Raw genomic sequence first — 26,299 nt, 5'->3', positions numbered from 1 at the left:
CCTGCACACCAGAAGAGGGCACCAGATCTCATTACAGATGGTTGTGAGCCACCATGTGGTTACTGGGAATTGAACTCAGGACCTCTGGAAGAGCAGCCCGTGCTCTTAACCATCTGAGCCATCTCTCCAGGCCCAGCTTTTGTCCTTTCTTTGTTCTGCACATTTAATGTTTTGATGATTATGAGTTGTGGAGAGTTTCTTTTCTGGCCCTGTATTTTTTGGTTCAGTGTGCCTCTTGCACCTTGTAGGTACCTCTTTCTTCTATTATTTGAAAAGTCTTCTATTATTGAAAAGAATATTTTCTGTGCCATTGACCTGGGTTTCTTCTCCTTCCTCTATTCCTGCTATTCATAGATTTGATCTTTTCATAGTGTCCCAGGGTTCCTGGACATCTTGTGCCTCGGTTTTTCTTTTCAGATTGAACATTTTATTTGACTGAGCTATTGGTTTCTCCTACCTTATCTTCAAGATCTAATGTTTACCTTCCATTTCATCTAGTCTGTTGATATGGTTTTCCTCTGAGCTCTGTGTTTGCATTCCTGAATTTTCCATTTTGAGGTCTATTTCAGTTTGGCTCTTCTTTAGTAATTTTATTTCTTTGCTAAGTTCTGTTTCCATGTCTTGAATTGTTTTTATTATTTCATTCAACTGTTTGTGTTTTGATGGTTTTCATATGATATTTGTTCATATCCTTGTTAAGGTCCTTGAACAAACTCATAATTGCTGTTTTGAACCCATTGTCTTGTGCTTCCAATAGATTGCTTTTCTTGGGGAATTTTGCAATAGTGATGCTGGCTTCTGGAACAGGAATGCTGTTTTGGTTGCTCGTGTTTGTGGTTTTGCACTGGGATTTAAGCATCTGAAGTTATGACAGTCATAGTATTTCTTGGTGTGGATATCTGGTCTTACTTTTTTTGGGTGGATATTTGGTTATTTGGTTTCTGTTACTCCAATCTGACAGGTTGTTGACCAGCAGAGTGATGATCTGTTTTCAGTCTTGGGACCACTCTGGGCTTCAGGTTTCAGATTCTGACTGGTCCCAGATCTTACATTTTGGTTGGAACTCTGAAGTCAGACTCTAAACAGTCCCAGATCAGGGCAATGGGTGGTGTGGGTAATAGTCTAGCAAGAAGGGGAAGGGAACTGATGCTGGAAGTCTCTTAAAGTAGGGTTTGGGGTCTGGCTCCACGGAGGACAGCAGAGGCAGAACTAGGGGTATCCTGGGTCCAGCCACAAATGTCAGTGAGTTCCAAGGGAGTGGAGATTGTCTAAACAGAAGGGTTGAGTTGGAAGGGTTAGAAATACCCTAGAGGGGCTAGAGGGACAAGGTAGACTAGCCTACCTTGTCAGATATGAGAGAGACAGAGACAGAGACAAAGAGAGAGACAGAGAGACACACAGAGGCACACACAGAGATTCACAGATAATAAAAAGATATTTAAAACTATTTTTCAAAGGTCAATACATCTAGTAAATGTCAGGAAGCAATCATAAGATGATCTGCCTCAAGTCCCCATGATGATTGTGATTCTACCATCTTTCCCACTTGATTATTCCCAAGACACCATAAATAGTACTTAACTGTCCATAGGTGCTTAGCAGACTTAGGCTCTGAGGTGAATTCCTGTTGATGTCTGTCTCTGCAGGTGTTGACCATGCCAGAATACCTCAGGAAGCGGTTTGGTGGGAAGCGGCTCCAGATCTACCTATCAGTCCTCTCCCTCTTCATCATGGTGGCCATCCAAATCTCTGTGAGTGCGATGCCTCCTGACAGTGGAGCTGTCAGAGGTCACTTGACAGGATTGGGGTGACAAGGTCACAAGATGGGGTGTGTGCTTTCTTAACAACCTTGAGCCTTAACTTCCTTGAGGTTTTTCTATGAAGCATCAGTGGGATAAAGGGGAACTTTAGAGATGTTGTATCCATAGAGGTGTAGACCATCAAATCCTATGAGCCTTAAGAGTGTAAATCTGCTGTCAGTAAGGATATGAAAAATGGATATATATGTATATATATACATACATATATGTATATGTAACATACATGTGTAATATATGTATGAATGTATATGTAATATACATACATAGTAAAACTTCTCTTTAAGCAAGAGCTATTCAGCAATAGAGAGGGCACATCTTATGTCTTTCATAAGGCTGGAGACAAACTGTACAGTCAGAGGAGCTAGGCAGGGTATAATGCCTTTCCAGGTTTTTTGTTGTTGTTGTTGTTCCTGGTTGTTTTTTTGTTTTTGTGATGGGCCTGTACATATATATCACTTGGTCTTTCTCTCTTGTCACTGTCAATAGCCTTTCTTTATTCTGTACATTTAGTCTTTTGGCTATTATCTGACATGGGGAGTTTCTTTTCTCTTCCCATCTATTTGGTGTTCTTTACAGGTTTTGGACCTTGATACACATCTCTTTGTTCAGATTTAGGAAATTTTCTTCTGTGATTTGTTGAAAATATCTTCTTTGTCTTTGACCTGGGGTTCTTCTCCTTCTTGTTTACCTACTATTCATAGGCTTGATCTTTTATAGTGTTCTGTTCCTGGTTTTGCCTTTTCTTTCTTTTATTTAACATTTTCTTTGACTGAGTGATCCATTTCCCCTACTTTGTCTTCAAGACTTGATATTCTTTCTTAATCCAATCTGTGTATGATACTTTCTGAACTCTTTAATTATCTTACAAACTATTAGGTTTCCATATGACTTTTTAAAAAACGTATCCTTAGCATTGTCTAAATCTTCCTCCACCCTCTCTTTTTACACATCCCCCTTCTTCTACCCTCTCTTCTACTGTCTGTCCCTGGTATTCCCTTTGCTTCTACCTTCATGTCCTAGGTGTCTCCACAAACACTCTAAGAACACAAATCCAAAAATTAAAAGCTAGGATTCACATATAAGATAGGACATGTGGCATTTGTCTTACCCCCGTTAGTATATTTTAGTTTCATTTTCCTGAAAATTTCCTAATATCAATTTTTTATATAACTAAATAAAATCCTTTTGTGTTATGTGCCACATTTTGATTATCCCTTCATCAGCTGGTGGCCATCAAGGCTGATTCTATTCCCTAGCCACTATGAAGACAAGCAGCGACGAACTTGAGTGTGCAAGTATCCCTGCATTCTGCAGTAGAACACACAGTATAGACCCAGGAACGGTATAACTGGATCGTATGCTAGTTCCCTTTTCAGCATTTTGAGAAACTTCCACCCCGATTTCCATAGCGACTTTAGATAGTGGTTTATATTCTGTCAAATCTGTCTTCATTTTAGTAGCTTTCCTTCCTGTCATATCGGGGACTTGTATTTATCACACGCAGATTTTCAGTTTTCTGGCTGAGCAGGCCATACCTGATAAGTTTTGAATCCCTGGTTGTTATGTATCTGCTGCCACTGATGTAACAAGCCAATTAAGCCGAATTAATGAATCCAGGTTTAATGAACACAGCAAAGCAACCCAGGATGACCCTTGGAAAAGCAGGGGAGGAGTCACATGGCAAATATGGTTCCCAGACCTTAAGTAACCTGTAGTTGTGGTCTTGAGCAGCCCCTGGGGGAGGAGCTGGCCTTTGGCAGGCTTTCTGAGTGGGGAGGGTCTAGGGAGAGAGAGAGAGGTGGGGCTTCCACCTAATCAATACCAGCCTCCTGAGATCCCTAAATTTGTATCCATGTACTGGCTAATGTTCTAGGTGAGGTGGAACATGTCTCCCAAGTCTACTGAGGTGGGGAAGCAAACAAAACACGGAGAAACATGTGTCTGGATACGTTTCTGTACTTTCAGAATCTGCTAAGCATTGATTTCACTGCTAGAGAGATGTAGCTGTGGATGTCAGGTGGTTCAGAGTTCTTGGTTTCCTCAGAAGTGAGACTCTGGGGAAACAGGTTGCTCCAGAGGGTCATCTCTCTGCTGACCTTAGGGATATCGAATTCCAAAGTCATAATCAGTTGATCAGGTCTGCTTCTGTTCACCAAGGGTGGGGTCCCTCACATCATTGCCCGAGCTGAGCCTCCTGCTGCCCCTGCGTTGCTACCTACTCTTCACATTGCACCCAATGGTTACCCCTGAATTTTGAGCTGAGGCAGGTTGATGAGTCCTCCATGTTCTCAGGTCTTGGGTAGCCCAATATTAAGCAATAGGCTCTGTTCTGGTTGGCTTTATGCCAACTTGATTCAAGCTGGAGTCGTTAGAGAGGAAGGAGCCTTTGTTGAGGAACGGCCTCCATGAAAGCCAGCTGTAAGGCATTTGCTCAGTGATCAATGAGGGAGGACCCAGCGCATGGTGGGTGGTGCCATCCCTGAGCTGGTGGTCCTGAGGTCTGTAAGAAAGCGGCCTGAGCAAGCCAGGGACAGCAAGCCAGTCAGCAGCACTCCTCCATGGCCTCTGCATTAGCTCCTGCCTCCAGGTTCCTGCCCTGCCTGAGTTGCTGTCCTGACTTCCTTCAATAAAGAACAGTGCTGCGGAAGTGTAAGCTGAATAAACCCTTTTCCTCCCAACTTGCTTTTTTGGTCATGGTGTTTCATCACAGCAATAGAAACCCTAACAAAGACAGGCTCCCTCTTCCTCTGCAGATGGCAGGTGGCTATGCTCCTTTTAGTCATGGGGAGTGACAGAGAATTCCTCTCTGCGCTGACACATCCTACCACAGGAGTCACTGTGAGGGCTGGGAGGATGCGTCCTGTGGGCACCGCCAGCCTTTTCTCAGGGCTGTCTGGCTTACCTTCTGGATTTAGCTTTTGCTTGTCCTTCCCCTCCTGGGGAGAAGGAAGCTCTGTGTAGCTTGTTTCCCAGTGAGTCAGCTTACTTCTCCATGTTTTTACTATCCTTTCACGCCCTCCATAACTTTTTTTTGTTCCTTTTCCTGTCTTGCTTTGGGAATAGTCTGTTCTTTTTTTTTTTTTTATCCCGACTCTTCTTTTCCAACCCATCCTAGAGAGGAAGCATCTCATCATCTGCATTGCCACCCAGGAGTCACACTGTCTTTACTGACAGTCAATTTCTGAAGAGTAATTTGCTTTCACCAGCTTCATATATGTGTGTTTATTCCTTCTTTCGGAATTGAGAAAGCTGGCAATCCAAGCAATCTTTTGTTTACCAGTGTTGTATATCAGGTATGGGTTCATGTGGGTTCATAGAAATCATCTAAGGATAATTTTTAGCTTTTCCAGCTGCAGGGGGAATCAATCTCTCAGGACTGACTTACTCATAGCTTAGCAAAGGGCTTTTTTTTTTTATTATTGTTCTCCAATTTACACCATTAGCAAGTTAATTTTCATATCCCAAAATCTCTTATCTAAGCTCCCCAGAGGGACAATGCCAAATGCAAATTCTCAGTTAAGGAAAACCATAGTTTTCTGGGTCGTTCCCCAATCAAGTTTTGCATAGGCTTTGTACCTTTAGAAAACTCTCAGACAAGATTCACATAGAAGGTACTGGAGGCAATAGGTATTAATCACAAAAAGCAGATTAAACCTATGTGCTAACACTCCAGAATCAAACCAGCTGCAGCTCTGCAGGAATCCCCCCCTCCCCCCCGCGAGCAGACCAGTTTTATAATACATCAAAAAAAAATTTTTTAATGCCTCAACCATAGCACAAAAAAAACTTAATTCAGGATTTTTTGTAAGTCTTCTATCCAAACAAGACTAAAGTGCATAGTCAAAGGTAGTGTTGATTATTTTACTACAATTTATCCTATTTCTGGAAGTTTTCCTCAGTGAAAATCCTATTGTCAAAGTGAATTTCACCTAGTCTCTTCTGACTTTGTTCAGAACATAAGATGATACCCTTACAATCACCTACAAGTTACAGAGAAAATTTTGACTAACTTTATCTACACTTTTAAAATTGATTCATTGCTTCCAAACTAACAGATGTTGGCAAGATGAGAATGTCTAATTCTTACATCCTTCATAAAGGTCATCATCTCTCTCTCCTTTCTAGACTTTTCTATCATTATTAGGGCTAAAGTCAATTTGTCCATGTGCCTTACATGTTTGACTCATGTAATTATCTTTTTCTTGTTAGTTTGACTATAAAATTATTTTGTCTAATGTAGTAATTCATGAAGGTTCAAAAAAAAAAAAAAAACCACCACTGTCTCAGCCACAGCATCCAAGGATAATGTCTGTATTTCATTAAGTGAACTCCCACAAGAGCACAATAACAAAGTGCTTAATAGTCTGGGATTTGGAGGAGCATCATACAGGTTCAAAACTTCAGCTTACAACTATCTGTCCGGGTGACATAGGCCAAATAGTCTGAGCTTGAGTTTCCTTGGCTTCAAAATGATTGTAAGAGCAACACCTGTATAGGATCCTGCCCTCACTCCCGTACATGCGCAGCTCGGGATCTTGCGTCTTACATCATGGGTGTGTGTGTGGGGTGTGTGGGCACATGGCTTGGTCACAGAATCTGCGCCTTAAAAGCCAGATGCAGACCCCCATGCTCTTTCTGCTCTCTTTCCGCTCTGCTCTGCTCTCTCCTCCTCCCACCATCATTCTTTCTCCAGGCCTGGATCTTCTCTGGGTTCTGTGGTGACCATGACCTTTCCACACGGTAACCAGCACCATGTGCTGTTTAACATCATTTCAATGGGTAACTTAGGAACAGTAGAGAAGTGTGGCTGTGAATTCTTTCAAGAATTCTATGATAAATACATCCTCAAAGTTAAAATATTTTCACAGCAGAGAAACAAATTCACCCCAGCCATTTTTTTGGAGCAGACCTAACCCTCCATGTGAAAAATAAAACCTTATAATCATAAAGTTTTCATTGATAGAATGCTAATGTTAATATATATTCTTTGTTGATCTCTGATCAAGAGACTTTCTATAAGCAATTGCTGAGCCTCTCTAACATACAGAAAAAGCTTTTGGGACATTCCACTTAATTTCCTGTCTTGATTGAGTAGCTACTATCAATGTACAGAAGAGAGAGTGAAAATTGTTTGACGACTTGCAAGGATATTGTCATAGGACCGCCTCAGTGGTGTCCCAACAGATTAACACAAGTCTATCAGGAAAAGGACACGTAGATGTTAGAGTACAAAAAGCGGATGTCTGAAATAATGCTTCTTTCTCATCTGGACTGTTGCTTTTTTAGTCGAGCATATTTTCCGGAGCCATATTCATTCAACTAGCTTTGGGATTGAATCTTTACCTGGCAGTCTTCATCCTCTTGGCTATCACTGCTGTTTACACAGTGGCTGGTGAGTTCACAGTTTGTTTTACTCATTCATACTGTGTTCTGTGCATCTTTCCCCAATTTGTGATTAGCAACCTTGGTTGTAGCCTTCTGATGGCCAAACTAAGGGTGCCATTCTATGGCCGCCATGGGAGTAAAGCACAGGATCAGAACCACAACTATAGTAAACACAACAGAATGCCCGTAATTAGATTCAAGGGGATTGATCAAGAAAAGATGGATTGGGGAAGTTATGGTCTTGCTCAGCTGTGTGTTTGGCACCTAAATCACCGTTTAAGATTATGCTGATGGAATACAGCTTGGACAAGGGAACAGTTGCAATATAAGACTGGAAAACACAATGTGAGGCTGAAACTGCTATAGAATGTCAGATCACAGAATGTCATAATTGATATGGAGGAACTGCAGGGGTAGGTTGACTGTGGAAAGTCTGTGACAATAGTCCAAACAGGCTCCCCTGAACCTTAGATGTTGATCTAGTGTCTCATGCATGCTAAACTAAACTCATTTCATACATTTTAAATCAGCTGCTATAGTTTATGGTAGCTGACTTGGAAGAATTAAGATAATCTGAGGTGACTGTTGTGCATTGAACACAATTTCAGATTCATGAGTGATGGGCCTGACCTCTGATTTCCCGGGTCATCCTTGTCTCCTCATCATGCTCACCAAAAGGAAACACCTTTGGATGGAAAATCCAATGAGTCTAGAATTTAAAGAGGATTTTTTTTTTTTGCATACAACATTGTTACAAAGCACAAGCCAGTCATTATTTCTGGACTCCAACTAATAAAACAGTGATGTGTTCCAAACAAACAAGGTTTGCTACATTTGAGACAGGATATACCAACCTAAATGGGGGTAATTAAATAGATAATTGTGATAAACTTGCAGGGTATAAAATCTTCACTTTTCCCTTATGCAATATTCAAAAACTCAGCAAGATGGAACTTCACCATAATTCACTGAACTTTGAATCTCATTAAGACAAGAGAAAGAGGAAATGAACTAAATACATAAATAAGCACTTAGGAGAACCTGATGTCAAGACAAGTTTGTGGCTCACACAGGAACTATGATATGCTGTCTGTTGACTCACTTCTGTGTTTGAGATAGAGTACAACCCACAGGTGAAGACAGAGAAATCAGAATGCATGGATAAAATGTTCTGATTTATTATTTTCTTTCCACAGGGGGCTTGGCCTCAGTGATCTACACAGATACTATCCAGGCTTTTATCATGCTGGTTGGTTCTTTAATTCTCATGGGGTTTGGTAAGTACAGTGTGCTGTACCTGGGCTGGGAAATTATGGAAGAGGTTTCTGTCTGTCTGCTCTGTAGTATTGCCTCTCAGTTTTACTGGGTCATATTTTCATATCCTATAGTTCCATTGATGGGAATGTTAAGAGTCAGCTAGCTCTGTCCTTCAGCTCTAGTGGATAGAAAACGTGGGTAGACAAAGAAAATCTCTTCAGTCCCAGTAGTGCCAGGCCCATTTATCTGTTGATCATCACTGTCATATGAACTTTTCCTAGGTAGATGTGAACAAATATCTATTCACCCCAGATAGGGCACTAAGTAACAACCCCCAAAATGTTTTCATCCAAGTCTAACTTAATGGACCAATGCATTTAGCTGGGTTACCTGTAGGAGCATAGGCCAGGTGATACCTGCAGTAACAAGAGCAAATTACTAGTAGCTACACCACTGAAGAAAATGTATCCCTTCAACCAGCAACCACTAACTGCTTACTTTCTCAGGGATGGGAGGAGCCTTATGCATGTAGTGTGCTGCCTTGTGAACCCTCTTTGCTCTCTACTAGAGAGCACTAGTGGGATCTACCTTGTTAGTATAGCATATATGTAATCACGGCTGCCCTTGGTTTCGAGATGGGAATGGTCCTGTCATGCCAGAGAACAGAGTTCCACAACAGGCACCTAGGCTGACTAAATAAAATTGTGAATGGTGCCGTGATAAAGGGGTTTACAGGTGTTTATTAACTTTGTTTTTTTTTAAGGCATGTATCTGAAGCTATATCAGGTGGTAGTTCTATTTTTAACTTTGGGGAGAACAGCCTTACTCACTTCTATAGTAGTTGGACTAATTTGCATTCACATCAAGAGTAAAAATTATAACTTGTCCTAAAACCTTGCCAGAATTGAGAGGGAATCCTAATATAGTTTGGTTTGGATTTAACTGATGACTCAAGATGTTGAGCCATTTTGTCATATTTTTAATGGTCAATTATTCTTTGTTTGAAAACTGATCACTCCCATTGCCTACTTATACCACTAAGCTGAATTTTTCTTCTGATGCTGAAGTTTTTGAGTTTATTTTTTTTTTTTAAAGTATGGTCTAACTACGTGGATCAAGGTGCTTGAGACTCACTAGGCTGGCCTCAAGATCACGATTGTCACATTCCTCAACCTCTCAAGTTCAGGGAGGTTTTATGCTTTTAAAATATCCAAGATGCTAATTCTCTGTTGGCAAAATACCCTGCAAAGATTTTCTATTATTGTATCCATGCCCAGAAACATGTCTCCTAGGCAATTCTAGATTTTGTCAAGTTCATAAATGTCAAACCATCATACCCACCATGTTGAATTCTTTTTGGGGAAGCCTTTCCCCTATAGCAAGACCAGCTCTCCAGGGCAGCCATCACTGAGCACCAGCTCTTTACTATAGGTTCCCAGTATTAGGACAATGCACAGAACTTTGATTTTTTTTTTGATAGCTGGATTTTTTTTTTATTTGAGATTATAATACAGTTATAACATTTCTTCTTTCCCTTTCATCTTTCTAAGCCTTCCTATTACCCTCTTTGTTTTCTTTGAAATTCATGGCCTCTTTTTTCCCCATATACATATTCCTAAATATAACCTGCTCAGTCTGTATACTATTACCTATATGTATTTACATTTTAAATGTCAACTTGCCAAAATTTAGAATCAGCAAGAAGAGCACCTCAGTTAATGAACTATCTATAGCAGGTAGGCCTGTGGACATATCTACATGGGTTGTTTGAGTGTTAGTTGAGATGTAAAAACCCACCCTGGGTGTGGATGCAACCATTTTCATGGCTGTTGCCTGAACTGAGTAATAATGAAGAAAACTGCCTAAGCATGAGTCTCTTGGGTGCGTTAGTTTCTCTCTGCTCCTGTCTGCGGATATGCGGTAGCCAACTGTCTGAAGATCCTGGCCCTTTTTCCTTCCTTAAGATGATGGACTATAACATGCAGTGTGGGCCAAATCCCTGCTGTTGCTCTTTTTCTGGGGGGGGGGGAGAGGAAAAGAGTAACAGAAATGAAACAAGTCACAATGTGTTGCCTCAAAATTGTTTATGAAGTCCCTAAACATCACTGGAATTGATATGTAACTCCTGGTGTCCATCCTTCCTTTTCTTCTTTTATTGAAATTAGATTTTTCATACAGTATATTCTGATTACAGTTCCATTGCCCTTTCCCTCTCAGTTGCCCCCCCTTCCACTCCCACCCACATCCATTCCCTTACTGTCTCTTGTTAGAAAACAAAAAGAAATCTAAGGAATACTAATAACATAAAATGAAAAGCAAGCAAATAAGAATAGAAAAAAAAAACAACAGAAGAAAATGAGCAAAAGAAATACATATAGATACAGTGACACATGTTCACACACACAGGAATCCCATAAAAACCCCAAACCGGAAGCCATTACACACACACACACACACACACACACACACACACACACACACACACACCCCACATATGGACCTGTAAGATAGGAAGAAAAAAAAGCCCTAAAATAACATCATGAGATGAAGAGTCTCATCTTCATGTTATAGGTTGGTCATCTACTGCTGGGCATGGTGCCTACCCTTAAGAGTGGTTTGTTTCCCCAGTGAGATGCCCTTGGAGAAAACTAAGTTCTCATTTCAAGTGCTTATAAACTGGAGATAGCTTCTGGGTGAAGGATGGGGGCTTGTGTTTACTTCTCCCTTCAGCTCTGGGACCCCAAATAGTGCAGACCCTGTGCATGCTGCCGCAGTCGCTGTGAGTTTATATGTACATTGGGCATGCTGGGTTCAGAAGACTTGATTCCTTGGAGTCTTCCATCCTCTGTGGCTCTCACACTCTTTCTGCCTCCTTTTCTGCAGAGTTCCCCGAGTCCTGAGGGAAAGGATTTGATGGAGACATTCCATTTAGGGCTGTTCCTAAGTCTCTCACTCTCTGCACATTGTCTGAGTGTGAGTATTTTTTCCCATATGCTGCAGGAGGAAACTTCTCCAATGATGGTTGAGCAAGGCATTGATCTACAAGTATAGGAGAATGTCATTAGGAATCATTCTATTGCTACATTCCTTTAGTAGAACAGTAGTGTTTGGTTTTACCGTAGGTTCTTGGTCTATCTAGTCTCAGGTTCTTGGCCATCCAGCCAGTGTTAGGTATGGGATGTAGCTCATACAGCAGGTCCTAAGTTCAGTCAAACATTTGTTAGTTACTCCTACAAGCTTTCTGCAACTACTGCACCGGTGTATCTTACACGCAGGTCACCACTGTAATTTGAAGGGTTTGTAGCTGGGTTGGTATTTACACAACCTTTGGTAGTGTGAACAGTACCCTTCCAGTACCATGAACATTAGTCCACAGGGGTGAAGGCTCTAGATAGGCACCAGCTCGACTTCTCCATGTTCAATGAGTTGTATAGGTATTGTCTTCAGCAATGGGGCCTTACCTAACTCAGTTTGTGGAGAGCAACCAATAACTTTGGCAACAGACTGGGTTGTTTGGGGGTTCCATGGGACCCCTTTGGCCAACAACTTGATTAGATATAACCCATTCTTGGCACTGGAAGCTTCATTTGGTGATGAGAGATGTCTGTTAGGGACTGTGTCTCCTCCATCATTTGGCCCATTTAGATTGCCTTCGTATATGTGTGTATTTTAGGAAGCTTCTACTGTATTAGGTTTCCATATGACCCTTCAAATGACCCATAGTTTTACCTGTCCTTCCTCATACTCCCTCCCTCACCCCTCTTACCTTCGCCTCCCTGTTTGATCCTCCTTTTCTAGTCCCCTTATTTCATCCATTCATTACTATCTATTCCATTTCCCCTTCCAAGGGAGAACCATCCCTCCCCTAGTCCCTTACTCTATACTTTTTTTCCTTTATTTTTTCCCTTTTTTTAATTAAGAGATTTTCTATTCATTTTACATACCAACCACAGATTCCCCTGTCCTCCCTCCCCCCCGCCCCAGCCTTAACCTTTAGCTTTTTTTTTTTTTCCCTAGCTTACTAAACCAGTAAGTTTACTGAGATCTTACAGGAGTTTGGGTAAAAGGTCACTAGAAGAGCCCAGTTGACCTGAGAGGCAGCTGCCTCCTCAGAGCTCCTGCAGAACCCGCAGGCAGGCAGCTGGAGACAGCCCTTTTCCTGGCAGTTGTTTAGGGCTTCTAGCACCTTGGGCAAATGCCTTGTGAAACTTGCAACTTACTAGCTTTCTGAGCCTGGAGAGCTTCATTAGCTTCCCTAATCTTCCATTTATTCATTTTAAAGACAGGCTTTCATTGGGTAGTGGTGGCACACGTCTTTAATCCCAGCACTCAGGAGGCAGAGCCAGGTGGATCTCTGTGAGTTGGAGGCCAGCCTGGTCTACAGAGTGGGTTCTAGGACAACAAGGGTTATACAGAGAAATGCTGTCTCAAACCAAACCAAACCAAACTAAACCAAACCAAACCAAACCAAACCAAACCAAACCAAACAAAAACCCCAAGTTCTCACGATGCAACCCTGGCTGGCCTCAGATTCACAGAGATCCACCCACCTCTGCCTCCCCACTGCTGGGATTACAAAGGCCTGTGCTGCCATGCCAGGAAGCTATCTCTCAGCTTTAATCTGTGGTAGTCAGATAGGGTGCAAGATGTCATATGAATTTTCTTATATCTGTTGAGACTTGCTGTGTACCTGAGTATGTGGTCAGTTTTGGAGAAAGATCCATGAGGTGCTGAGGAGAAGATTTTTGTATTTAGGGGGCATGTTCTATAAATATTTTTAAAGTCCATTTGGTTTATAGTGTCTGTTAGCTCCGAAATTTCTGTTTAGTCTTTGACTGGATGATCTTTCTATTTTTGAGTGTAGATTCCTCCCCCCTCTTTTGATTTGCTTTTTTCTCAGTATCTGACCATAAGGACCACCAGAAACAATTTGTTTTCACTTGGTAAAGCCAGCAGTATACATTTACAGTTTTCTCTCAAGGCTATATGAACTCTCCAGCCATGTGTCATAACTTTGCTCAAAGGGATCTTGATTGTCTGTCTCTCTCACAAAATGTCACACTGATCCATCACATTATGACAGGCCAATTGGACCATTGAGCAGGAGGTAGCAACCACTTTGGACTTGATGGTGACATATATATTAAAGAATGTGAAATAAGGGGCTGGAGAGATGGCTTAGCGGTTAAGAGCACTGTTCTTCCAGAGGTCCCAAGTTCAATTCCCAGCAACCACATGGTGGCTCACAACCATCTGTAATGAGATCTGGTGCCCTCTTCTGGCATGTAGGCATACATGCAGGCAGTACATTGTCTACATAATAAATTAATAAATAAATAAATCTTTAAAAAACAAAGAATGTGAAATAAATCCAGCCAAAATTCAAGGGTCTTCTACCTCAGCGAAATAAATTAATAAATAAATAAATCTTTTAAAAATGTGAAATAAATCCAGCCAAAATTCAAGGGTCTTCTACCTCAGCAAAATTCTTAGGAGTTCAGTAGTGTAGAGCATGCATATTCCTTCTAAGGTGGAAGGTAAGTTACTACATCTGGCCCCTCCCACTACCAAGAAAAAACAATGTTTAGTGGGCCTATTTGGATTCTGGAGACAGTACTTTCTCCTCTTAGATGTGTTACTCTAGTCTATATACCAAGTGACTCAGAAAGCCGTTAGCTTTGAGTGGGGCTCGGAATAGTGGAAGGCTTTTCAACAGGTCCCGGCTCTTGTAAAGATTGCTCTACCATTTGGACTATGTGATCCAGATGACTTGATGGTGCTTGAGGTGTCAGTGGCAGATAGGGATGCTATCTGAAGGCTTTGGTAGGCCCTTATAGGTGAATCACTGAAGAGACCCTTGGAATTTTGGAGTAAGGCTTCACCATCATCTGCAGACAACTAACTACTCTCCCTTGGAGAGACAGCTCTTGGCCTGCTATTGGGTCTTAGTGGAAACTGAACATTTGACAATGAGCCATCAAGTTACCATATTACCTGAGCTGGGTGCTGTCTGACCCATAAAGCTATAAAGTAGGATGTGCACAATACCAATCCATTATCAAATGGAAGTGGCATATATGTGATCAGGCCCAGCAGGTCCTGAAGGCACAAGCAAGTTACATGAAGAAGTTACTCACATGCCTATGGTTTCTACTCCTGTTACGATACCTTCTGCTCCCAAGTATGCACCTATAGCCTCATGGTGTATGGTGTATGGTGGGTTGACTGAGGAAGAGAAGACTAAGGCATGGTTTACTGATGGTTATGCATATTGTACAGGCACAATCTGAAGTGATCAGCTGCAGTATTACAGCCCTTTTCTTGGACAATCCTGAATGATGCCTGTGAAGGGAAATCTTCACAGTGGGCAGAACTTTGGGCAGTACACATGGTCATACATTTTGCTTGAAAGGAGAGATGGCCAGATGTGTGATTGTTTACTGGCTCATGGGCAGTAACCAATGGATTGGCTGGATGGTCAGGTATGTAGGAAGAACATGATTGGATAAATGATGAGAAAGATATCTGAAGAAGAAATACATGGATAGATGTCTCCAAATGGGCAAAGGATGTGAAAATACTCACATCTCATACAAATGTTCACCAAAAGGGGACTTTAGCAATAATGAAGTAGTTAGCATGACACATTCTGTGGAGAATTAGCCACTTTCTCCAGCCATCTTTGCCATTGCCCAATTGGCCCATGGTGGCAGAGATAAAGGTTATGCATGGACTCAACAGCATGGACTGCCACTCATCAAGGCTGACCTTGCTATTGTTGCTGCTGAGTTCCAGGTCTGCCAACAGCTGAGATCCCAATATGGTACCCTTCCCTGGGTGACCAACCAGTGACCTGGTGTCAGATTGACTGTATTGGACCACTTCCTTTGTAGAAAGGGTGGTGACAGTTTGTCCTTACTGGAATAGATATTTATTCTGGTTATGGATTTGCCTTTCCCACATGTAATGTTTCTGTCGAAGCTACCATCCGTGGACTTACAAAACGCCTTATCCACCTTCATGGTATTCCATGCTGCATTGCTTCTGACCACAGCTAGAAGAATGTAACAATGGTTCCATACTCATGGAATCCTTTAGTTTTGCCATATTCCCCAATGACTTGAAGCAGCTAGCTTGATAGAAAGGTGGAATGGCCTTTTGAAGACATACCACAGTGTCAGCTAAGTGGCAGTAGACTGGAGGGCTGGAGCAGGGTTCTCTAGAAGGCAGTATATGTTTTGAATCAGCCTCCAACTCACCAGTTCAGGAATCAAGAGGTAGAAGTGAGAATGGTTATTATCACCCCTGGTGACCCACTACAAAAATGGCCTAGAAGTTTTGGTTCCAGACAGGGAGTATTACTACCTGGAGACACAAAAAATATCCCATTGACCTGGAAGCTCAGACCTCTCCCTGAGCTTTGGGTTTCTTTTGCTCACAAACCAACAGGTTAAGAAAGGGATAACAGTGTTAGAAGAGGTGATTGATGCAGACTACCAGGGGAAACTGGATTGCATCTCCACAATGAAGATAAGGAAGATTATATCTGGAGTGCAGGAAATACTTTAGGAAGACTCCTCATTTTACCATGTCCTGTGATTAAAGTCAATTGGAAACTATAACATCCCAAATCCAGGCAGGATGGCAAAGGGCCCAGACCCTTCAGGAATGAAGGCATGGGTCACTTCTCTAGGAAAAGAAACAGGATCTACTAAGATGGAGATTGAAGGAAGTCAGAAGAGTATAAGAAGAAAGTAGTTATAAATACCAGCTAAGGCCGTGTGACCAGCTGTAGGACTGTGGATTGTAGTTGGCGTGAGTGTTTCTGTCCCCTTTTGTTTAAAATTGTGTCCCTGCATATATATATACTTATATTAAGCAATGTCTGTGTTTTCTTTACTCTATTTTCTCATTATGTAATATAACATTGATTGAGATAAAAATCAGTAGTTACTATCACATATAAGTTATGAGACACTGAAGGACTAAACATTCCTCAAGGGATATTACCACCTGTTCTGAAATATATAATGTGTTTGTGGTTGTATGTGGGATATTTATATCATGTTAGGTGGAATTATGATCTGGTTATTGTTTTCATTTGGAAATTAAGCATGACATAAGGAGATGTGATTGTGTGTCAACTAGACTTGTGATGGCTAATCTTGGTTGTCAACTTGATTACATCTGGAATCAACTAAAACCCAAGCATCTGGAAACTCCTATGAAGGATTTTTTTTTATTGAATCATTTGAGGTGAGAAGAACTACCCTAAGTCTGGGCCACCCCTTCTGATGGCAGCCCACAGAAGAGGACATAGAAGAAGGCTTCTTGGTCTCATTCTCGCTGGCAAGTTCGTCTGTCCTGCTACTGAGGCATCCTTCACTGGTGTTAGAACCCACTTCTTGCACCACAACCTGTAAACCACTCTAATAAATCCTTCTTTAATAACACACACACACACACACACACACACACACACACACACACACACACACAATCAGTTCTGTTCCTCTAGAGAACCCTGACCAATATACAGCTATTTCTTTCTTCCTGTTGCTTTTAGAAGAAACTGGAATTTCTCATACTTCACTATGAAATTTTCAGGAAAAGTGGATGGACTTAAAATGCATATTATTAAGAAAAGTGTCCTATTCTTTTGCCTGCTCTTGGGACCCCTTTTCTCCTACTGGGTTGCCTCATCCAGCCTTGTTATGAGGGTATGTGCCTAGTCTTATTCTAATTTGTTATGCCATGTTTGGTTGATCTCCCTGGAGGGCCTGCTCTTTTCTGAAGGGAAAGAGGGGAGGAGGAGGGGAGGAACTGGGAGGAGTGAAGGGAGGGGAAACTGCAGTCCAGATATAACATATGAAAGAAGGATAAACAATTAATAAAGAAGGAAAAGTAAGTAAGGAATAAAGAAAGAGAGAGAAGGGGAGGGAAGGAAGGAAGGAAGGAAAGAAGGAAAGAAAGAAAGATATCTTAAACTTACAAAGGAAAATGAACAAACAAAAATGTATGTTCTTTGTCTAACAGAATCAACTAATCAGGGCCCATGGAGCACACAGAGACTGAACTGATAATCAGGGATCCTGTATGGGTCTGACCTAGATCCTCTGCATTTATATTATGGTTGTGTAGCTTGGTGCTCCTGTGGGACTCCTAACATTGAGAATGGGGGCTGTCTCTGACTCTTTTGACTGCTTTTGAGACTCTTTTCCTCTGCTGGGTTGCCTTGTCCATCCTTAATATGAGGGGATGTACCTAGTTTTATTATAACTTGATATGCCATGTTTGGTTGATATCCCTGGGATGCCTGCCCTTTTCTGAAGGAAAATGGAGGAGGAGTGGATCTGGGGGAGATGGTGGTGGTGGTGGTGGCAGGGGGAGGGACTGGGAAGAGAGGAGGGATAGGAAATTGTGGTTGGGATGTAATATATGAGAGAAGAATAAATAAACTTAAAAAATGTGTGTTCTCTCTGATAGGAAGATTTTAGCCTAGGAAGTATTCTTGTATATATGTAAACAGGTATATGTGTGGGTATAGGATAAGGTGACTAAGAAATGTTCATGAGGAAAGACAGACTGCAGACCAAAGAACACGTGAGTCATGAAAGAGGATCTAAAGCTTATTACCTTCTAGGTTCAAAGGTCATAGATTTGTGTTTGCATGTGAACATTGGAGCATGGTTGATAAATGAATAAATATGTAATTGATAGTGAAAGTGTAAAACAATAAACAAAGCACTATCACTTCAGAATGGCCATTATAACTATATAGAAAGTTCACTGAGCTGTACAGAGTTTGGTACTGGGCAAATTGCCTATTTAAGGGCAAATGCTATTAATGCTATCTTAATTGAGTTGTCTAATTTATTTTTACTTGTGAATTCATTATAATAAAATGATTTCATTAAGTAAAAAGAAACAATATTAAAGAATTATTTGTGTTGAGTACTCTGTGAAAGTCATTATTCTACCATGGACAATCCCAGTGGAGAAACCATAAAGGCATGCATGGATCATTGGGAAAAGTACTGAAGACATGACTATACTACTGAGTAGTACTCAAGTACTTCTCTGCAATGTACATGAGGTGTTTGAAATTCTCACACATTTTATCTGATGCCTTTTTAGCATTTGCTGAAGTCGGAGGCTATGAGAGCTTTACAGAGAAGTACATGAACGCCATCCCCTCTGTAGTCGAGGGGGACAACCTGACAATCAGCCCCAAGTGCTACACTCCTCAGCCGGACTCCTTCCACATCTTCCGAGATCCCATCACTGGAGACATTCCATGGCCAGGACTGATATTTGGAATGACCATTTTAGCTATCTGGTACTGGTGTGCAGACCAGGTGAGCGTGTATGTTTGCATGTGTGACTGTGTTTATGTGTATTTTTCTTGTCTCGTGTAAAAGCATCTAGCTTCTATTTTGAACACATAAACAGTATTTAAAGTGTCCAACACTTTCATATGTCTCATCTTGTAGAAACTAGATGTTTTGGTCCTTCCTCACTGCACTTGTCTCACTCACCTGCAGAGAGAGAAATGCGTTCAGCTCTTTCACTTAAATGTTTCAGTATTCCCTAAATTATTGTATTTAGTATGTTCTGTGACACATAAGAATCATTGTTATTTCTGAAGAAATAGATACCCTCCAAGTGTACAGTGACGCATGAAATCAGAATTTTATCATTAACTTTCCTGGAAGTGGAAGTGATTCAAATGCTTTAGAGAGATTTTACTTTTAGGATTTTTCTGTTGGTTGAGTATTCAACTTTCCTTCTTCAGTTCCTATCTATCTATCTATCTATCTATCTATCTGTCTGTCTGTCTATCTATCTATCTATCTATCTATCTTTCTATCTATCTATCTATCTATCTATCATCTATCATCTATTCAAATATTGTTGGATGTGTAGTCTTCCACTGGAGTATTGTCAAATTATCATGGGCTAAACTCATAGAGGAAACTGTCTCTTCCTCTCCCAACAGTTAACAATTGTCATTTTTTCCATGGTTAGGGGTGATGTTGTATGCCCAATCCCCCTCTCTATGCTGGGATTTGGTCTGGCTTGGACTTGCACAGTTTTGTGCATGGTATCACAATCACTGAGTTTCTATGTACCGCTGCCCTATGTGTTCAGATGTTTCTTTGCAGTCATTCACTTCCTCTTGTTCTTACACTTTCTGCTCCCTCTTCTGCACTGATCCCTAAACCTTGGAGGGAGTTAGGGGTAGTATATGTTCCTTTTTAAAGCTGATCAATCTGCACCTTTTCATTTGGCCAAGTATGGTTTTTCTATGTTAATCATCATCTACTGAAAATCTAAGATTCTCAGATGAGAGTTGAGTTATGAGTATAAGGACAAGCCATTAACAGTGAGTTTAGTAATAAGTCCACTTAGCAGCATAATAGTATTAGCTTCTCTTGTAGGACCAATATTTTGTCTTAGCTGTAGGTTCTTGGGATGATAGCCATCCAAGTATGAGCTTCATGTTATGAAGTGGGACCTAAATTCATTTATAAAGTTGTTTATTCCCATGATGTTCATGTTATACTTCACCAATCAATGGTCATGTCTTGCTAGGCCAGGCATTATTATAGCTTGCAGGGTTCACAACTGAGTAGGACAGATGATGACTTTTCTTGTTTAGCACCTTCCTGCCCTATGAAAGCTAGCCAGTAAGGATGAAGTTTCCAGGTCTGCATCAGCTTGATTTTCATCACTCAACTATGTGATGTCTTTAGCAATGGGATCTTATTGTTAAGTTCTCAAGGGTCACCAAGAGCAATGGCAATAGCCTATAATTTTGAGGAAGCTCCATGGGACCTCATTATCCAACACTTTCTAAAGAAGTAGCCCATCCCTAGCACTGGGCTATTTTTGGTTTGTTAGCCTAGTAGTGACTTTCCTGTCCTGTTATAGGGTAACTCCATTTTAACTTTTATTTTTTATTTATTTATTTATTTATTTATTTATTTATTTATTTATTTATTTATTTATTTTGTGTGTGTGTGTATGGAAACTTTTTATAGTAATGTGTTTCCATATGTCTTTTCAAATGATCTTTAGTGTTATTTACCCCTTCCCATAGTCTCTCTTCTACCTTCCCAGTTTAACCGTTCCTATTCCATTATTCCTCCCTTTATCCTTTATAACAGTGTATTCTATTCCCCATGAAATCCCATAGCCTCTTAGTAACTCCCTGATCTCTATAGATATTCCACATGAAACACAAATATCTTAAGATTCAAAGCTAATATTCATAGGTGAGAGAAAATTTGTGACATTTGTCTTTCTGGGTCTGGGCTACCTCATTCAGAATGATCATTTCCAGCTCCATCCATTTACCTATCAATTTCATTTTTTAATAGTTGAATACTATTCAATTGTATAAATACGCCATATTTTTATTATCTATTCATCAACTAAAAGGGATTCATGTGGAGAAGCAAGTATTTCTAGAGTAGGATTAAGTCCTTTGTTCAGAAACCCAAGAGTGGTATAGCTGGATCATATGATCAATCTATTTTTAGCTTTTTGAGGGACCTCCACGTTGATTTTCATAGCAGTTGTCTCCATTTGCATTCTCACCAGCAGTGAATAAATGTTCCTCTTTCTCCACATACTCCTCAGTATTTGTTTTGATTGTATTGTTAATCTTAGCAATTCTGATTGGGGTAAGATGAAATATTAAAGTAGTTTTGATTTCCCGGGTGGTTAAGGATATCGAACATTTTAGAAAATGTTCCTCAGCTATTTTTATTTAATCTTTTGGTAACTCTGTGTTTAATTCTATGCTCTCTTCTTAATTGGGTTGTTTGTTTTCTTGTTTAATTTTTTGAGTTCTTTATACAGTCTAGATACTAACCCTTTGTCAGATGTATATCTGGTAGAGATTTTTTCCAACCTTATACATTGACTCTTTACTCTAGCTATGATGTCCTTCGCTATACAGAAACTTTTTATTTTATGAGGTCTCATTAATTAAATATGGGTCTTAATGCCTTCACCATCAAGATCTTGTTCAGAAAGTCTTTTATGTGCCAATAAGTTCAAGCATAGTCTCTACTTCCTCCTCTATTGGGTTCAGGATAGCAGGTCTCACATTGAAGTTCCTGAGCCATTTGATGTTGAGTTTTGTGAAGGGTGAGAGTTAAAAACCTGGTTTTATTCTTCTACAAGTAACTATCCACTTTGACCAGCACCATTTGTTAAAGATGCTGTCTTCCCCCAATGTATATTGTTGGTTTCTTTGTAAAAAATCAAATGGATGTGTGAGTATGGGTCTGTATGTGGGCCCTCAATTCTATTCCACTGGTCAATGAACTTGTTTCTATGTCAATACCATGCTGTTTTCATTACCATAGCTCTAGAGTATAACTTGAAATTAAAACAAAATAAAAACTTTCAGCAGTACTCTTTTTTTTCAGGATTACTTTTGTTCTATTTTCATATTAAGTTTAAGATTTTTTTCCAATTTCTATGAAGAATTATACTGTAATTTGATTAGGGATTTCATTAGCTTTTGGTAAGATGGACATTTTCACAGTATTAATCTTACCAATCCATGAGCACAGGGTGTTTTTCCATCATCTGATATCATTTTTAATTTTATTTTTGTAGTGTTTTAACATTTTCATTATGCAAGTCTTTTACTTCCTTATGGGACTTATTCCAAGATTTTTTTGAAACAATTTTGAATGATATTGTTTCATTGATTTCCTTCTTGGTATATTTATCATCTGTATATAGGAAGGTTACTGATTTTTTTGTTATCAATTTTGTATCCTGCTATTTTACTGAATGTATTTATTACCTATAAGTTTTGTCATATATATGTATATATATGTATGTATGTATATATATATATATATATAAATATATATATATATAAAATCATCTGCAAATTGAGATTCTTTGACTTCTTCCTTACCTGCTTATATTCTTTTTGTCACCTTCACCTGTCTTATTGTTCTAGCTGGCACTTGAGGTACTATGTTGAACAGGGGTTGTAAGAGTTGACATCCTTTTCTTCATCCTGATTTTCTGTTAAAAGATTTATTTATTTATTACATATGCAGTGTTCTGCCTGCATGTATGCTTGCACGCCAGAAGAGGGCACCAGATCTTATTATAGGTGGTTGTATGTGCATATATATAGCATGCAATAACAATTAATGAAAGAAAAGGCCACAAATTTGAAAGAGCTCAAAGAGTGATATATAGGAGAATTTGAAGGGAAGAAAGAGAAAGGAGAAATGTAATTATATTATAATCTCAAAAACAAAGTGAAAATAAAAGATATGTCCCCTATGTCCCTATTCTCTTCAGGACATTTAACAAAGTATTTATTATTTATTTTTATGTGTATGGTTGTTTGCATGTATATCTGTACAACATGTGTGCCTTGTGCTTGCAGAAGCCAGTAGAGGACATCATACCCCCTGGAACAGGAGTTACAGGTGGTTGCTATCCACTGTGTGGGTCCTATAACTCAAAACTAGGTCCTGTGAAAGAGAAACCAATATTTTAAACCACCAAGCCATCTCTTTCCAGCTCTTTCCTGGACTTTTACTATGAAGAGATGTTAGATTTTGTCCAAAGACCTTTTCTGATTCTGATGAGAAGATCATGTGGTTTCTGTCCTTTAGTCTATTTATTTGGTGGATTATAGGTATTGATTTACATATATTGAATCATCCTTGCATCTCTGGGATGAACTGATTTTATCATGATGAATAATGTTTTTGATGTGTTCTTAAATTTGATTTGAAAGTATCTTATTAAGAATTTTTGCATCTGTGTTCTTTAGAAATAATGGCCTATAATTGTCTTTTCTGTTGTTGTAGTTTTTGATTCCTCGTCTGGTTTTGGTATCAATGCAATACTTTAAATACACTTTCCTTTTCTAGTTTGTGGAATATTTTGAGGAATGATGGTAATAGTTCTTTTTTTGAAGCCTGGTAGAATTCTTTACTGAATCCATTTAGCCCTCACCTTTTTTAGTTGGGTTATTTTTACCTATTGCTTTTATTTCACTGGGTGTTTGAGTCTATTTAAAAATATTATTTCATGTTGGTTTAATTTTGGTAGTGTGTAAATATCTAGAAGATTATCCATTTCTTTCAGATTTTCTAGTTTGGTGGAATATACAACTAATATACTAAGAACAAAACAGTGGGTGTTACAAAGAGTTCAGGGTACCTGAATGTCTCTTGGATGATGAGAGAAACAGATTTCACACAAGAACAGTCAACTTAAATTTGGAAAGCTGGCTCTTTTATTTAATACACAGAAACCCACAGAGGGATTGAAAAAAATGTAGAAAATGGAAAAGATTTTCCAACTAATAGTAAGTAAAATATCTGTAAATGGTTCATAATGAAATGGAGATAAGTGATATATCTAACATAGAATTCAAAAAGATGCTTACAAAGATCGGTGGCAGGGGGTGGAGAAAGCAGTTTATGGACATGCTTGTTATCCTATCTCTGCTGGCCTTATATTTTTCCCATTTTTCTATCTCTTAGCCTCTGATCTATTTTTAGGAAATATTTTCCTCCAGTTCTCTTGACTTTGTCTTTAAAGCTTCAAAGATCTTTCTTGGTTCTGTTGCTTCCTGGAAAAAAAATATATATATATAAATATATATATATATATTCAGCATATATGTATGTATATATATAGCAAGATTTTGCATTTATGGTATATACCCCAAGAGGGGGACTATTTAGTTGAAATCACTGTGTATAGCCTCAGCATGTGAGAAACCAAGGAATAATTGGACTATACTATATAAAGCTCATGAGCTGAAGTGAATTCAGAGTCAGGCTCAGTGTTGTGAGGATAAGCTGTGAAACTTTATAACCGGTTATGGTGTCTTTTGCTTGTTTGTTTTTTACTATTTTTATTATTCAAAACAATTTTAAATTTTGATGCAAAAATACTCAATAAAATATTGGCAAACCAAACCCAAGAACATATCAAAAAATTATCTACCATGATCAAGTAGGCTTTATCCTAGGGATGCAAGGACGGTCCAACATAAAAAAAAATCTGTCAATATAACCATATAAACAATCTGAAAGAAAAAAAGACACATGATCATCTCATTAGATGCTGAAAAAGCCTTTGACAAAATCCAACACCCCTTCATGATAAAGGTCCTAGAGAGATCAGGAATACAAGGAACATACCTAAATATAATAAAGGCAATTTATAGCAAGCTGACAGCGAACATCAAATTAAATGGAGAGAAACTCAAAGTGATTCCACTAAAATCAGGAACAAAACAAGGCTATTCACTCTCCCCATATTTATTCAATATAGTACTTGAAGTTCTAGCTAGAGCAAAAAGACAACAAAAGGAGATCAAAGTGGTAGAAATTGGAAAGGAAGAAGTTAAACTTTCACTATTTGCAGACGATATGATAGTATACATAACTGACCCCCAAAAATTCTACCAGGGAACTCCTATAGCTGATAAACTCCTTCTGTAATGTGGCAGGATACAAGATTAACCCCCCAAAAATCAGTAGCCCTCCTATATACAAGTGATAAAAGGGCTGAGAAAGAAATCAGAGAAACATCACCCTTTACAATAGCCACAAATAACCTTGGGGTAACTCTAAGCAAGTGAAGGACCTGTATGACAAGAACTTTAAGTCTCTGAAGGAAGAAATTTTAAATATATTTTGATTTTATTTTTCTCTTTCCCAAGTTTGTCCAGCTCCTCCTCCTCCTGACCCATATATTTCCTTTTATATCATCTTGGTTTGGTTTTTGCCTTTGTGTTTTCAAGGTCTCTTCTTCCTGAAAGTCTTGGTGAACTTGAGTAGGACTGACATCTGTTTTAGCATGTCATGAATCAATGGCTGTGTTTTTCCTATGAAATAAATGATTTTTCTCAACAGATCTTGCAAGAAATACACCATTTCACCTCAGATTTACAGGATCATCTCTATTCTACATATACTTAATGTATTTAATTTCTGAATCCCTTACCTAAATGGTCCTACATTTCCACTTAGATGTGATACCTGACCATGGTAATCTGTAGACTGGGTTCCCTCCTTATCCTTGACTTGTGTTTATCCTCCATGTGTTTTAATGGTCCTCTAAAAATAATATACTTTGTGATACTGAATGTTCCTGCTTGTGTTCCTATTGAACTGTTTTCCCTTAAAAAAAGAATTAAGAAAAAAAGGCAACTATAGCTTCTGAGGGACCTTGAAAAGAAAAATGTCATGGATTTATGATATCATTGGAAATTCTACTCTTCTTTCTAGGAAAATAATTAGTGAAAAACCACATAAGTAGAAATTATGATATTATAAGAACACCTACCCCATCAATTCTATCACTTTTAATTCATAACTAGATGAGTTTTCAGAATAGTCTAAAGAAATCAAGGAATAAATGTTTCAAAGTGATTTTCTCTTGGTTTCCTGACTACAGTGTTTCCATGGGAACTGGCTTGACTGCCTAGAAGTAAGTTACCTGATAATAACAAGGACAATGATGATGGGTACAATGTTCAAGACAAGAACACACAGCTTATGGCAGCACCAGTAGTGGCAAATCTGTACACTGAGGAGCGGGCTGCCTTGTTGTGTTACAATCTGAGTGCTATAACCATGCTTTAATAATAGATAATGTATATTATTTTCTATTTACAAGGGGTCATGTGCACATTGTATGAAATGTTTACAACATCCTGTGAGAACTATTCCTACTGTAGAGATGAGAAACAGAAGACTCACAGAGGTCAAATACTGCAGACTTGGTAGTAATTCAAATCTTGAGGCTTCTACAACATCCATTGA

At 39.3% G+C, this 26,299-nt stretch overlaps 1 protein-coding gene across 1 annotated transcript in view; it reads left to right on the top strand.

Annotated features, from left to right (window-relative positions):
- LOC131926416 (solute carrier family 5 member 4-like) overlaps window positions 1-26,299 on the top strand; it is a 63,597-nt gene that overhangs the window by 10,408 nt on the left and 26,890 nt on the right. The window contains exons 5-8 of the mRNA XM_059281817.1: window positions 1,647-1,751; window positions 7,107-7,212; window positions 8,402-8,482; window positions 18,600-18,820. Coding sequence (XP_059137800.1) covers window positions 1,647-1,751; window positions 7,107-7,212; window positions 8,402-8,482; window positions 18,600-18,820 — 513 coding nt within the window. The remainder of the gene's footprint in view (window positions 1-1,646; window positions 1,752-7,106; window positions 7,213-8,401; window positions 8,483-18,599; window positions 18,821-26,299) is intronic.

This window comes from Peromyscus eremicus, chromosome 16_21 (assembly GCF_949786415.1).
Source record: "Peromyscus eremicus chromosome 16_21, PerEre_H2_v1, whole genome shotgun sequence".
Classification (NCBI taxonomy): domain Eukaryota; kingdom Metazoa; phylum Chordata; class Mammalia; order Rodentia; family Cricetidae; genus Peromyscus; species Peromyscus eremicus.
This window is presented reverse-complemented; position numbering and strand designations above follow the sequence as displayed.